This window comes from Zophobas morio, unplaced genomic scaffold, assembly GCF_036711695.1.
Source record: "Zophobas morio isolate AGI-343-1 ecotype UQ-CSIRO unplaced genomic scaffold, CSIRO_AGI_Zmor_V1 ptg000004l, whole genome shotgun sequence".
Classification (NCBI taxonomy): Eukaryota; Metazoa; Arthropoda; class Insecta; order Coleoptera; family Tenebrionidae; genus Zophobas; species Zophobas morio.
The window spans coordinates 6,387,441-6,403,405 of record NW_026972109.1 but is presented as its reverse complement, the minus strand read 5'-3'; the positions used below and the strand labels follow the sequence as shown (position 1 = coordinate 6,403,405).

Sequence of the window (15,965 nt, the reverse complement as noted above, 5' to 3'; positions counted from 1 at the left end):
TTGTCTGTTTTAGTAGTTTTTTGTTGTTTGTTGCGGCCAAATTGACATTCCATGCTGCATACCAAGTGTACGTTTGTGTGTAAGACTAGTCTGTTGAGCGAGCTTGCGCAAAAAAACCCTACTGGTCTTATTTTAATTTGCATTAAATTATACTCTAGTTTTCCTGTGTATCAATTAACGTGATGAAGGAATTTGATTTATTTGTGAAAATGCTGCTCCGATTTCGGCTGGTTTCGACGCAAAGGTAAAGGAACCGAATTTCACTGGCTGAATAATAATTAATTATATGTTTGGCTTGGGCTCAGATCTCATTAAAACTGCTGGGGCTTAATTTACGAAACTTTGCATAAATGGTAATTATAGACGCCATTATTAGGAGACGACAATGTTTACATTCCCATTCTTTCAAGTAAGCGCGGTGTACAGGTTTGGGTAATTGTTTGGGTAAAAACTTGACCGTGTTGCCATTTAGAGCCGAAATTTATTTTACTAAACCAATAAAGCGCTACAAGAAAGCCACGCCGAGAAAACACATCTGTGTTTTAATTTAATTATGCTGCTCTCATGAGACATGAGACTGTAGTAAACCTATACGGTAACAAACAGACTTCTGGAGTCTTATTAAGGTTGAAGCATCCATAATATTGTTTTTGTAGAATTCCATTAAAACTTACAATCGTTTGAAGAATTCTCTTATAACTTTTTCATATTAATATTATATCATAAACTTATGATCGGTTGATTTTTGATATGACAATATCTAAGCAGGGGGTGATTATTACGTCATAACTGTGCCCAAAATTGTTCCCCATTCAAAATAATATGTAAATTTACATTCAAATGAAGTGGTTTTTGCATGGCTGGTCTTGACGTTAACTATATCTTTATTTAGTCACCGCTGAGAATAATTTCGTTGGTGGTTTTGGTCGTTCGTAGTAATCAATAGATGCTTAAATTGGTGGAAACTAGTAGGGAAGTGTGGTTTTACGAGAAAATGGCGCCAAGTCGTGTGTATTTGACAATTTGTGTCGTGATTGGACTGTAGCGCAACTACAGGCTGTCTGACATTTCAGGTCATATGAATTAATTCATCACACATCTCGCTGAATATATTTGACGACCGTCTGCGAGCTTAAATTTAATTAGGCGTACTTGCATATCTATATCAGTGGCCACTGTTGCCTAACTTGGTAAGCCATATAAAAAATATTTTTCAAACAGTATGACAATAATAAAAATTGGTCGAAGTTTGTTTCGATAGAACTTCCTTCGATCAATAAAACTCGCTTTTTTAAATTATATAGTTTGATACTGCGATTTTTCTTTTATGACAACCTCTATAAAGTAAAAAATAGAAAAACCTTCCAAAAAGCGAAAACTGAAAAAGCGAAAAGAGAAAGTTTGAATGTGTACTCTGATATCGATAAATCGAAAATTAAATAAACTCAAAAATCCGGGACGGACAGACAGACGGACGGACAGACAGGCGGAAGGACAGACAGACGGAAACGGAGGACCTATTTCTTCGTACTGTAGGGGTTATGAAAGGTCGAGAAAACGTAAAAATAGAGAGTCGGTCGACAGACTCGATTACAATACTTCCTTCGCTTACGCTTGGGAAGTAAAAATCGAAAAACTGAAGAATGGAAAAATTGAAAATCGAAAAGGAAAAAAACTGAAAAGTCCAAAAACTGAAGACTGGAAAAATTGGAAAATCGAAAATCTGCAATCGAAGAATGGAGTATTGAAAAATATGAAATTTGGAATATTGAAAACTTGAAAAACCGAAAACTGAAAAATCGAAAATTCGAAAAATTGAGAAGCTGACAAATCAAAAAAACGAAATTTAAAAATCTGAAGAATGGGAAAGTTGAAAATTCGAAAGGTAAAAAACTAAAGTCTAAAAACTGAAGAATGTAAAAACTGAAAAAGCGAAAATTTGAAAAATTGAAAATCGAACAGTAGAAAGACTGAAAATTCGAGTATGGAAAATTGAAAACTCGAGAAATCGAAATACCTAAAAGTAAGAAAAAATCGAGAAATAAAAATTCTAAAAGTAAAAAAATGAAAATTCGAATATCGAAAAGTAAAAAAATTTAAAATTCGTATATTGAAAAATTGAAAGTTCGAATATTGAAAAATCGAAAATTCGATTACATTATATATTCGAAAAGCGAAAATCCGAAACATTGGAAACCAAAAATTTGAAAATCTAAAAACCGAAAACTGAGAATACGAAACATCGAAAAATCCAAGAAAGGAAATATAGAAATCAAGAAACCTAAAAGTAAGAAACTCGCGGAATCAAAAAATTTACAGGTAAAAATGTTGAAAAATTAAAACTGAAAAATTGAGAAATTGAAATTGAAAGAATGAAAATTAGAATATCGATAAACTGACAATTCGAAACATCGAGAAGCCGAGAAATCAAAAAATCGAAAAGTAAAATAAACTGAAAAATTGAAAAACTGGAGAATGCAAACAAGTTGAAAATTCGAAAAATTCGAAAAGTAGTAAGACTGAAATTCGAGTATCGAAAAATCGAAAAGCAAAAAAATTTAAAAGTCCAAAAACTGAAGAATGGAAAAATCGGGAAATCGAAAAGCAAATAAATTGAAAATTCGAATATTAAAAATCGAAAATTCGTTTAACCAAATACTCGAATAACGAAAATCCGAAAAATCGGAAACCGAAAATTTGAAAATCTAAAAATTGGAAATCGAAAAAACGAAAATCGAGATTTCGAATAATCGAAAAGTCCAAGAAACGAAATACAGAAAAAACGAAATATCGAAAATCTGAAAATTGAATAATTGAAAAATTGAGAAACTGAAATTAAAAAAAAATGAAAATTTGAACATGGAAAAATCGCAAGTTTCAAAATCGAAAAAATAAAAATCTTCCGGAATGTGAAAAAATCGAAAGGAGAAAGTTTGAATGTGAATTGAATTCCGATATCGATAAATCGAAAATTCGAATAATCGAGAAGCAGAGAAATCGGAAAGTAAAATAAAATAAAAATTCGAAATTCGAAAGAAAAAGTTGGAAAGTCGAAAGATTGAATTTCAAGTATGGAAAATCGAAAACTCGAGAATTCAAAAACTCTAAATATAAAAATGTTGAAATATCGAAAAACTGAGAATGGAAAAATTCAAACTTCGAAATGTAAAAAAATTCAAAAGTTGAATATCGAAAAACCGAAAAGTAAAAAAATTGAAGAGCGAAAATCCGAAAAATCGGAAACCGAAAATTTGAAAATCTAAAAATTGGAAATCGAAAAACCGATAACTGAGATTTTGAAAAATCGAAAAGTCCAAGAAAGAAAATACAGAAAAAACGAATTTCGAAAATCAAAAATCGAAAGTCGAAAAATGTAATAATCGAAAAATCGAGATATTGAAATTGAAAAAAAAAATAAAATTTGAATATCAAAAAATCGAAAATATGAAATCTGGAATACTGGAAATTAGAAAAATCGGAATATCGAAAAATCGTAAGTTCCAAAACCGAAAAAATAGAAAAATCTTCCAAAAAGTGAAAAAATCGAGAAGCCGAGAAATCAAAAAATCGAAAAGTAAAAATGTTCAAAAATCGAAAAACTGAAGAATGGAAGAATCGAAAATCAAAAAGTAAAAAAATTGAAAATTTGAATAGCGAGAAATCGAAAAGTAAAAAATTTAATAAAACTGAAGAATGGAAAAATTGGAAAATTGAAAAACCGAAAATTTGAAAAAATCGAAGAATTTAAAAAGCGAAAATTCGATCAATCAAAATATTGGAAAAACGAAAATCCGAAAAATGGGAAACCGAAAATTTGAAAATGTAAAACTTGGAAATCAAAAAATCGAAATTAAAATTTATGAAAAATCGAAAATATAAAATCTATAATACTGAAAATTTGAAAATGGAAAAATCGAAACGAGAATGTCTGAATATTCTGATATCGACAAATCGAAAATTCGAAAAATCGAGAAGCCGAGAAATGAAAAAATCGAAACGTACGAAAACTAAAAAATCGAAAAACTGAAATGTGGGAAAGTTGAAATTCGAAAAGTAAAAAAAGTGAAGTATAAAAACTGAAGATTGTAAAAACTGAAAAACCGAAAACTCGAAAAACTAAAAATGGAACAGTAGAAAGACTGAAAATTCGACTATCAAAAATAAAAAACCTAAAAGTAAAAAACTCGAGAAATCAAAAATCTAAAAGTAAAAATGTTGAAAAAGTGAAAACTGAAGAATGGAAAAATTGAAAATCGAAAAGTAAAAAAACTGAAAATTCGAATATCGATAAATAAGAAAACTGAAAAATCTAAAAACTGAGGAATGGACAAATTGAAAAATCGGAAATTCACAAAATGGAAAATATGAAACATCAAAGAATTAATAAGTTAAAAAATCGGGAAATCGAAAAGGAAATAAATTGAAAATTCGAATATTGAAAAATCGAAAATTCGATTAATCAAATATTCGAAAAGCGAAAATCCGAAAAATCGGTGTTAACCGAAAATTTGAGAATGTAAAAATTGGAAATCGAAAAACCGAAAATTGAGATTTCGAAATATCAAAAGTCCGAGAAAGGAAATATAGAATAAACAAAATAATAATATATTATATAATAATAAACAAATTATTCAAAAATCGAGAAATTGAAATAAAAAAAAAATGAAAATTTGAATATCGAAAAATTGAAAATATGAAATTTGCAATACTGAAAATTTTAAAAATCGGAATATCGGAAAATCGCAAGTTCCTGATTAAAAAAATAGAAAAATCTTCCTGAAAGTGAAAAAATCGAAAGCTTAAAAATCGAAAAGATAAAGTTTGGATATTCTGATATCGACAAATCGAAAATTCAAAAAATCGAAAAGCCGAGAAATCACAAAAATAAAAGTAAAAAAAATTAAAAATCGAAAAACTGAAGAATGTAAAGATTGAAAAACCGAAAATTCGAAAAACAAAAAATCAAACACTAGAAAGACTGAAAATTCGTGTATGGAAAATTGAAAACTTGAGAAATCAAAAAACGTAAAAGTAAAAAAACTCCAGAAATTAAAAAATCTCAAAGTGAAAATGTTGAAAAATCGTAAAACTAAAGAATGGGAAAATTGCAATTCGAAAAGTAAAAAAAATGAAAATTCGAAAAATTTGAAAAATCAAAGAATTGAAAAATGAAAAATTGGCAATCGAAAAACCGAAAATTGAGATTTCTAAGATTGAAAAGTTCAAGAAAGGAAATACAGAAAAAACGAAACATCGAAAATCTAAAATCGAAAAATGGACCAAGTAATTGAAAAATCGAAAAATTGAAAAAAAAAATAAAAATAAAAATCACAATATCGAAAAGTAGAAAACATTGAAATTTGGAATACTGAGAGTTTGAAAAATCGGAATATCGACAAATCGCATGTTCCAAAATAAAAAAAAAAACAAAAATCTTCCGGAAAGTGAAAAACTCGAAAACTGAAAAATCGAAGAGAACGTTTGGATATTCTGATATCGACAAACCGAAAATTCGAAAAACTTAAAATCGAACAACCGAAAAACTGAAAATTCGAGTATAGAAAATAAACCTCGAGAAATCAAAAAACCTAAAAATAAAAAACTCGATAAATCAAAAAATCCAAGGAAAAATGTTGAAAAATCGTCAAACTGAAGAATGGAAAAATTGAAAATCGAAAAGAAAAAAAATTGATAAAATTGAAAAATCTAAAAGCTGAGGAATGGAAAAATTGAAAAATCGAAAATTTTTAAAATCAAAGAATGGAAAAATTAAAAAATCAGCAAGTCGAAAAGGAAACAAACTGGAAATTCAAATATTGAAAAACTGAAAGATCGAATATCGAAAAATACAAAATTCGGTTAATGAAACCGACAATTTAAAAATCTAAAAATCGAAAAACCGCAAAATTGAAAAATCCAAGATTCGAAATGTAGAAAAAACGGAATATCAAAGTCGAAAAAATCGACATTCTTAAAGCGAAAATTCGAAAATTCCAAAAATGGAAACCTGAAAAATCGAGAAATCGAAATTAAAACAATTCAAAATTCGCATATGGAAAAATCGAAAATCGAAAACTGAAAATCGGAAAATCCAAAAATCAAAAATCAAAATAAAAAACTCCAGAAGTCGAAAATTGAACCAAATGTTCGAAAAATCGAAAAGATCTTTCTATTACTTTAAAGATTTCATGATTTCAAGTTTTGCAGTTTCAAAGTTAAACACCAAAATGTTACACAATTTTGATTTCTTTTCAAAGACCTGGATGTCTAGGATAACAACTCATCACGGATTCATAAATCACAAATGCATTAGTATCTTATTTTATAAAATTATTATATTATATCCTACTGCTGGTGAGGATGATTAGCCAAGTTTTGCTACACGTTAATCCTAACACCCATATAAAATTTGACAACAATCCACTAGTTTCGGAGATTAGTTGTCTAATAAAAATCCGGACAGGCAGCAGACGGGACGGACAGACGCAAACGAAGACCTATTTTTTCGTACTCTAGGGGTCACTAAACGTCGAGAAAACATAAAAGTGGCCATCTTAGCTTACGCTCAGTAAGTAAAATTAATTTAGTTGAGAAGTTTTTATTAACAAACAGGTAACATATGAGTCATATGACATTAAAAAATTTGGTAATGGTGGACTCGTACACCGGTAATCGATTAAAATTTCGGAAATCAAAGCATAAATACAATAGTTATAGTTGTAATAATCATTTAAACATAAAAATCTTAAAATTCTCCTTTGAAAGTTAAATTATCCGAAAATATTAGTCAAAGCCAATTCGGAATCGTGAACCGGGTGCATACCGGGCGCACCTGCTACTATTCGTCCCCCCGTGCACCATCAATCAAGCAGGGACCGGAGATACGATCATCTGTTGAAAGAGAAAACATCAAAACGCACACTATAAAAAGCGATAGAAAGTAAATCCTCCTCAAGATGGAGAGATAGCGTGTCGGAGGGCCGTCGGTAAAAATCGCCCAAATATAAATTAAATAAAGTTATTCCCACAGGTCTCCTTCCGCATTCGAAATCGTGATTGTGCCTTTGATACGAGACGCTTTTATGCTGGCATTTTTTACGAAAAGGTGCGCTCTACCTCCCCATCATTAATTTTCCGCTTCCGTCCGACGTTCGAACCGGAAATCGGGTATTATTTTTCCAAGGATATTGACTTGGAGTTCTCGGGTGATAAAGGTCCAGTTCGAAAACGGTACAGATGATAACGGGTCAGTTTTAAAATAAACAGTTAAAAAGCGGGATGATACAACCGAAAGGTCTCTCACCCAGGAAAAGACTATAATTATGTGTGATAACAGTAATCACGCTACTTAAAAATGTTTTGTTGGGGTTATCTTATCAGTACAAATAGCGTGCGCTTGAATAAGTCTTAATCCGCGGCGTTGCACTCGGAACAATGCCGTGGAATGGAAAAATTATAATAATAAATGAAGGATTGTGGATTTGAAGTGTGGGATTTCGCGATGGCGATCAAACACACACGAGAAAAGTATGAATTTATTAAAATAGAAAGAAACTAGTGGTTAAGCTCGAGATGGATTTCCAAACGGGTCTTTTTTGGCGTTTAGAAGGGCAACCGAGCTCTCACAAATTTTCTCCAAAAGTTCGCCCAACTTCTCTTTCGAGTAAACCTAAAAAAAAATTGAACACCAAAAATAATCAGACGATTCCCTAGATTCGTACCTTATACAACCCGTATTTCTCTGCGGCTACCAAATCCGACAATTGAACGGCCTCTTCGTGCATTGCTGACTCGCTTATAACCGAATACAGCAACAACACCACCTCTGGAATACAAACGGACCTTAAATATTCAGCGTCTTCTGCCCCCACTAGCCACCCCTGCGGGAACAACAAAACATTATACAACAGCGTTTTCGCAGTTTTGGCCGAATGCGAAGTCGTTAATTTCCACCTTTCGGTCTCCGCTTTGAACTGCGAAACTTTATGTTTATGAGCGACTTTTTCCGTGAATTGTGCGCTCTCTGGAAGCTCCGGCGGCGGCGTCGGTTTATTCCTATACTGCCTAAACCACTCATTGAACCCCTCCTGAGCGTCCAAATACGCCTTATAACTCAAATAATCCTTAATAATTTCTTCCGTCTGCTCTGAAACCTCCCCCTCGCTCTTAATCTTGTCCACTGTATCGTGCGGAATTTTAGCGATGGCCAAATGCGCGGCTTCAAGCTTCCCCAGAGTGAGGAACTTGAAGATGAGGGTGTTCGTGTGGGCGAGCGCTTCGGCTAGTTGTTCTTCGTAGAACATGAGCCAGTCCAAAGACGAGATTTTGATTTCGTCGATTTCGGTTAGTTTTTTCTGAAATTTGAAACGTGGGTGAGGGGAGTGCGCGGGTTTGGGGTTACCTGGAGGTTTCCGGGGACGTCGACTTCGCTCGGTTTGTTGGTGATGCTTTCCACTATTCGTGTGCTGATTGCGTAGACGTCTAGGTTGAATTGCTCGGCGTAATTGAGCGCGTTTTTGCGGTCGTTGTGCGTGAGGATTTTTTCGCAGTGTTTGGCGTAGAGGACGACTTGTTTGCGCTTGCCGAGCTTACTGACGTAGAAAGCGACGAGTTGGGTCTCGTTCATGTCGCTTAAGCGGTTGATGTATCTGAGCAAGAAGAGATTTTCGGTTTTCATTTTTGTTAACTTTGAACTTGCGCATACTTAAAAAATTCTTAAACTATGCTTAGTGGAAAAAATAGTGACAAAAAGAAAAAGTTAAAGTAGACAACTAACGGGAAAAAATAAGACACTCTCAATTTCTCAGTACATATATGCTTAACTTCGACTGTTTATGTTTATACTTCGACCGAATTCGACTTTCAGCACGTTCTGATTACAAGCATCAGCGCTTAAAAGAAAGTGAAATTTGGTTGATTTTGTGTCCTCAATGCAGAGGAAAGAACACAAAACAATGTTAAAATATCTTCATGATCCCACAGCATTCGATTTTTGCAATTTCAAAATTAAAATGTAAAACATTGTTATACAACGTTTTTTTTTTTACAAAAATTTGGATGCAAGGGTAAAAACTTAACCGGGTTCATAAACACATGTGCCGGAATATCTTATTTTATGAAATTTAAATAATATTTACTACTGTAAATTTTGGAGATGACGTCAACAAATTGTTAGTAGGGATGATTAGCCAAATTTTGATTAGCGTTTTCCCATCTAACAACTGGTTCAGTAGTTTCGGAGATTATTTGTCTAATAAAAATCCGGACAGACGGGAGACAGACAAGCAGACGGAAACGGGAGACCTACACTGTAAAAAGATGTTCTTATTTAATATTTACATATATAGTTTTTTATGCGATATGTGAAAAATGTAAATATTAAAAAAAAAGACACTGAATACAGCTCTCCATAAATGATTGTCAAATTTGCCGCTCAACCTCACAGTGACACCGATTATATTAATCACATAAGGTTAGTTCGATTATAATTCCTATTTTGGTAAGGCGGCAAAGTTTATGCCGACTTTGATACGACAATTATTTATAAATATACACAAGTACACCAGTATATGTATGATGAAATAAATTGACACTAGTGTCATGGTCGGCGGTTCAAGGTTTTTTTCAACAGCTGAAACATTTTTGTAAAATATTTAAAAAAATTGTCAATTTTGTTGGTAGTTACGAAATAACTGACTTATTTTTAGTAAATAGAGAGGAAATACAAGGTTGAAACGCCATTTTATGGAATACTGTCTTCTCTATACCGGGTGTCTGGAAAATGGCGGATTGACTCTTCAGTACCAAAAAAATGAGAGTAGCCCCGCCCATCCACCCGGTTTTTTTTCTGATCATTTTATTGGACAAAAAGTAGATTTTAATTTGACCTGACCCGACATTTTTCCTGTTTTATTTAGTTCTTATTTTTAGCCAAAACTGATCTGATCTCAAGACTTTAATTTTCTCATTCAAAATAATTGTTCCCAAAATTTTGAATTAATATTTTATTGTGTTGACACTAAGTTTAATTATTCTGAATTTATAACTTTTATATTAGGTATTTATTTCTCTTTTGAAAGTCTTTTTGCTTAAATCTGGACGTTTTCGGTAAAATAACTTTAATTATATTTTTCAAGCTCTTAAAACATTAAAATTTTCTGTAAATTCTAATTCTAAATTTTACGGTTACCTGTTTCTAGAATGTCATGTTTGCCGAGATGACATTGGTCTCTAATTAAGAACCAATGGAATTATTTACTCATTTTGTTGGCTGTGAGACGAAAAGTGGATTTTATATTGGCAAACAATACTAAAATGGACTAAAAGGTAGAATTAATCCGACCCACCGGCGTCTGCATTTCATTGGCTTATTTTATTTATTGGGAGATGAAAATTGAATTCCATGGCAAGTGGTCGAATCTAATTAAAAAACTTCAAAGTTTATCAAGTGGCCAAATCTATGCTTATAAAACTTCAAAGTGGCACCGCCCACCCACCCGGTTATGGTTCTAATCACTCATTTTATTGGACAAAAAGTGGCATTTACATTGATACACGGTTGAGTGTAGACAAAAGGAAAAACTAACCCCACCCACCTCTCTTTTGAATTTATTTTTTTTTTATCTGATAAAGATTGAATTTTACTTTGTCCAGTGGTCGAATTTTGCGCTTAAAAAATAATTAAAAAAATTCTTTATGATGTAAACTACGAAAAAAAAAACGGCAACACTGCACGCACTTAATGCATAAATACCTCCGGCTTACTTTCGGATTTCTTAGTAACGATGGTGACTGAAATCCACATTTTATTTTTTTTAGGACAATAACCATAACAACCAGAAGTCATTAATCGTTTTGCATGATTATTAATAAAACAAGCTGTTACTTTTCATTAATAAATAAATTTTGATCATTTTTTGTAAAACTTAGTCATCGGTACTAAGATAAAACTAATTTTGGCAGATGACATACCCTCTAAGAGAAGAAAGGGTGGGTGGGTGGGGCTAGTAGTTGCCAAGGTAAGATTGATTTTAGCAAATGAGGTACCCTCTAAGAGAAGAGAGGGCGGGCGGGCGGGGCTAGAACCTGCTAAGATAAAACTGATTTTGGCAAATCACATATCCTCCAAAAAAAGAGAGGGTGGGCGGGCGGGGCTAGTACCTGCTAAGATAAGAGTGATTTTAGCAAATGAGATACCCACTACGGTAAAACTGATTTTGGCGAATGACAAACCCTCTAACAAAACAGAGGGTGGGTGGGCGGCGCTAGCACCTGTAGATAAAACTGATTTTGGCAAATGACATATCCTCTAAGAAAAGAGAGGCCAGTGGGTAGGCGGGGCTAGTACCTGGTAAGATAAGGCAGATCTACCAAAATCGGTCTTCTTCTAGTAGGTACTAGCCCCACCCACCCGCCCTTTTTGTTTTTGAAAGTTTTGAAAAAAAACACGATAATGTGGAAGCGGTAAGCTTACGAATGGACGGGCTTTTATATAGTTCGGGCTTGATTAAATGACTTCTGCACTTTTTCAGAACCGGAACTATAAGTCTGAATTTTGTGTATTGTTTTAACCAATATTTTAACTTAGTCTGTCAAGCATCATAATTTAATCAGTTTTTATGACGTAGTTATTTTTCGAAGTTGTGGTTACACTATAATCTGTGTGTTATAAAGGGTTTAATCGTCTACTTTTCAGCTGCATTTAAATGTAAAAGTCATAAACTAGAGGTTCTTAAAAAAAATTGTAGCTCCATTGCCAAAACTAAAACGGTTCTAATTTTTGTGTTTTGTTTTTGTGTACTTCAAAATTTAATTCTTAACACGTATTTTTGTTTTAAAAATGTAACTTTTATGAAATCTTATTTCTAGTTTTTTTTTTATTGAAATTAAAAAAATCTGAAGCTAGTTGTGTGATGATGTAAGCACCAGAGACCATAAACATTTTCAACTACCTGTACCGAGTGTTTTGTATTTGACTTAATTTTTTTAAATAGAACATTTTATATATTTTTACACACTATCATTGGAATCATCTTTCATGGCGTTAAAACCGTACTGTATTTTTGAAATTCTGATGCGATGTTGCCACATTATTACAATTTCCTTGAAATTTTTTATTATTAAATACAGGGTGAGTCCTAATTATTTTCTTTTATATACACTACGTATATGAAACTTTTATTTTGTTTATATCACAACAAACTTTGTCTCTCCACAAAATCCTGTAACACAGATTTTAAAATGAACTCCCCTGACATTTTTTCTCGAACCTGCCAGTACTAAAAAATTTCAAGAAAATTGGAATAACGTGGCAATGTTGCATCAGAATTCCAAAAAAAAACTGTGACTGTAAAGCTCAAGAAAAAGTCAATCAAAGTACTAACAATATATTGGGCGTTTCACTTAAAAAAAAAAAAAAACAAGTTGTGTGTTACACCTTGAAAATAGAACACTCTGTATAGTTAAATATAATTTTAGTGTATAGTGCTCAAAACACTGTATACTTAAATCAAGCTTCCCCTCCAAAAAATTAGCAAACTTAGGAATATCTAGAAAAAAAAACGGGGTCCCAAAATTAACTCAAAAATAGGTCAAGTCAGAATTTTCCAAAATAGTTTTAAATAATTTACAAAAAAATCTCCATGGGCTCCCAAAATAATACACCGAATTAAAAAAAAAAAACACTGCGGCACTCAAGACTTTTTCAAATAAAAAATAAAACATTAAAAGGTCAAAAGATTTTTTCAAGTTCATCTAGCAGCAAAGAACCAATTTTAAAATTATTATAACTCCACCAAAACGTGAGAAGAATTTTTTTTACTATTTTTCCCAGGCTCACAGTTGCTTGTTAAGAGCATAGCGAAGAGTTAATCCGCCATTTTCCAGACACCCGGTATATTATGGTACTATCACTAATCTTAAAAACAAAAGATATTTTTTATCAAAACAAGTCAAGGATCATTTCGTTCTTTGTTCTATTATTTCTTTCATTGCCACTGTGCGCAAACCTAAATATTTTTAAATATAAAATTTTAATCACACAGCTAAAAGAAAAAGTAGCACCTACAAAACACGCATCATGACAATATGATTTATGGCCAAAATTATTTAAGGCCGTAGTATTAAAAAAATATATATTGTTTAAGGTGTTGCCTGTAACTAAGGGGCTTAAATAATCCTACTCAAAAATTGAAAACAGAAAAATAATAATTTAGTAAACCGTAAGGTATCAACTTACTAGGGCACAAAATTGTAAATCAAAGCATCTCCAAAAATATATAAGCACACAAACACAATGTAGATATAAAACGCATACTATTTTAGTCCGCAACGCCACCTACAAAATTTGCAACTCTCACCTCTCATGTCATTTAAGAGAAATTTTAGGTTGCAGTAGAAACGTAAAACGAAGTTTCACGTCACATCACAAGATTAACACAATTTAATATAACATATAAAAAAAAACATTAAAACGAAATGTAACCCAAATATGCGAAAAGAAAGTTCAACAACAATGTCGCTTTTAAACACGTGATTTGGCGTAAAAAAAGTGGCGAAATCGCTAAATCCAAGTATCAAAACTAACAAGGAAGGATTTTCAAAGTAATGTTTTATCATGATAAAACGTATTAAATAATGTTCATTTCTCAGTCTTATGAGCATAGTTATTACTTATTACATATTCCACAATTAGTGCTGAAGAGTAATATTTTATTAGTGTGAAATACCCTTTTAGAATGAATTGTCACTAAACTTTTCCAACGCCCACTTCACATCATAATCAATAATTAACTTCTTTAGTTCGTGACCATGAAATTTTCTAAATTAACTATAAACTCCGGGGAACTGGTTAGCGAAATGACATTAAAGTGAATTTTGAAAGGGCATTTCGCAGCCATTTTTAGTAACAACCTTTGAAATTTCATTACAGTATTTTGTCTGTTGATGTTGGTATTGCGCCTGTCTGACCCTTCATTTGACAGTTATTTGCCGGTAACTGTCAAATTGGCAAGGACCGCGTTGGTGTTGCCAACATTATTATTTCAAAAGTAAATTGCATGGCCTATTAGAGAAGTTTTTTTGGTGACATTTTTCTCGTGCAAGATTTTTGTGTTAAAAAAAGTGATTAATAAGAAAAACACAAAATACGCATCAAATAGCAAACCTGCTAATTAAAAATTCTTACGTTTCCACAATCTTTTCTGAAACCTTCCTGTTTGTAAAATCGCCCACGCTATCAAAAAATAGAACCAAATGAGCAAAAAACCTCATCCAGTGAGTTGAAACAGTGGGTTCTTCAGACCGTGCCTCTAACAGACTAATCAATTTTGGAATTTCGTCCAAAATAATGTGTTTCTGAATGATATGATCAGTCTGTTTTGCTTCAGTGAAAACCGTCAAATTTTTAGAAGTTTCCAAAATATTAAAGACTTGACTCAAGGAAAGTCTAAAACAAAAAGTCAAATAATTACAAAACATAGATTAGTACAAACTTCTGCTCCCAGTATTCTTCAGGCAAAGGCTTGTAATTCTTCATAATATTGTCTCTGATTTCAGATTCCACTCTAATATCAACCATAGTTCTCATATAAGCCCATAAATAATCTTCCCAGGTTGTACACACTGGAAGAATCCCCTCCAAATTCCCACACAAACTCGCCACAGCCGCCTTTTCATAAATATTAAGATGTGACTAAAATTAAACATTTCGCGCGCTTTTTATTATCATAGTTAACACACATACGGCTTTACAAAAATTGATGGCACAGGATTTCCACAAATCCCTATTACTATTACCCTCAACATCTTTATAGTGGTTCAAGCCATCATCCATTACCTCTTCAGAATTTTGTACTATATTTGGGTTATGGTAAAGTTTCCAACCTTCAAGCATGGCGGCTCTCCATGGATGCCCACAAGAAGAACACAACTGAAACAAGAATTCAATATTACTTAGCTACAAAGTGAGTCATAAACTTACTTCTTGGGCTTTTTCTAAATTACCGCACCGAATCTCCATAAAAACCCTCTGACACAACTTTTTGTCATTTTCACTATCTAAGTGGTGGAGTGACAACCCTTGGGAATGGGGTGCGTCTGGGTGTATACTTTTCACTATATCCACAGTGCTGCCTATAGCAATGGAATCTGGCGTGATTAGCTGGTGTAAAGTGTGCTCCCATCCGTATGTCCAGTCTGAGTGGTGCAATATAGGGTCATCCCTATCTAACGCGTTTTGTTCAAGCCAATCAATCACCAATTGACTCTCTCTGATCAAATTTTCCCGCCTAAATAACTCACTAATGCACGTTTTCTCACTGCTACCAAAATCAATCATGTGATCTTCATTATTGCTATCTTTAGCATGCATTCTGTCATTATACAACACATACAACAACCTCCAATTGTTGCGTTCGTTTTCCAACCATTTCTCCTCCGGCAGTTCACCTACAGCCACCTGTGACTTCAAAGACTGGATTACCGCTAAAGCGTCCGAACAACACCTAGCCAACTCTTTAGCGACTTCCAAAATTTCAGACTCCTCAGAACACGACTGCAAAATATTAGCGAACTCTGTGTATAAATTGTCCACTGTGTTCTTCCATGGAGTACCCCCTTGAATCACCGAGCCAGCGATGGTTTTATCGTCGTGCAACATCAACGCCATTGTGTCCGCAAATAAAGTGTTTTCGGATTCGAGGACTCTGCGGAGCTCCGAGGGGGCCATGCTCACTGATAAATTGGAGATGGCTTCTCGTCGTGGGGTTAGCGCTGAGGGCTTGAAGAGACCCTTGGTGGGAGTCTGTAACGCATCTTCGAGAAGTCGGACAGAGCGTTCTAAGTCGTTGTCCATTTTTTTAAACGATTTTGAGCGAATTCAACAACAAACGAACAACCGGCATAACCTAAAACAGTACGTAAAAATTGTTTAAAAGTGACAGTTGTGGAATGACAGGCGACGCAGG

At 33.1% G+C, this 15,965-nt stretch overlaps 1 protein-coding gene across 1 annotated transcript; it reads right to left on the bottom strand.

The window, feature by feature from the left end:
* Positions 1 to 7,521: 7,521 nt before the first annotated feature.
* LOC135139190 (nuclear pore complex protein Nup107) lies at positions 7,522 to 15,952 on the bottom strand. The gene is made up of 7 exons (XM_064069329.1): positions 14,981 to 15,952; positions 14,744 to 14,929; positions 14,493 to 14,692; positions 14,186 to 14,446; positions 8,402 to 8,648; positions 7,722 to 8,354; positions 7,522 to 7,669 (listed from the first exon to the last, which is right to left on the bottom strand). Exons 1-7 carry the CDS (start codon positions 15,851 to 15,853, stop codon positions 7,562 to 7,564), a joined length of 2,508 nt encoding a protein of 835 aa, XP_063925399.1. The 5' UTR covers positions 15,854 to 15,952; the 3' UTR covers positions 7,522 to 7,561.
* Between the last annotated feature and the right edge of the window lie 13 nt (positions 15,953 to 15,965).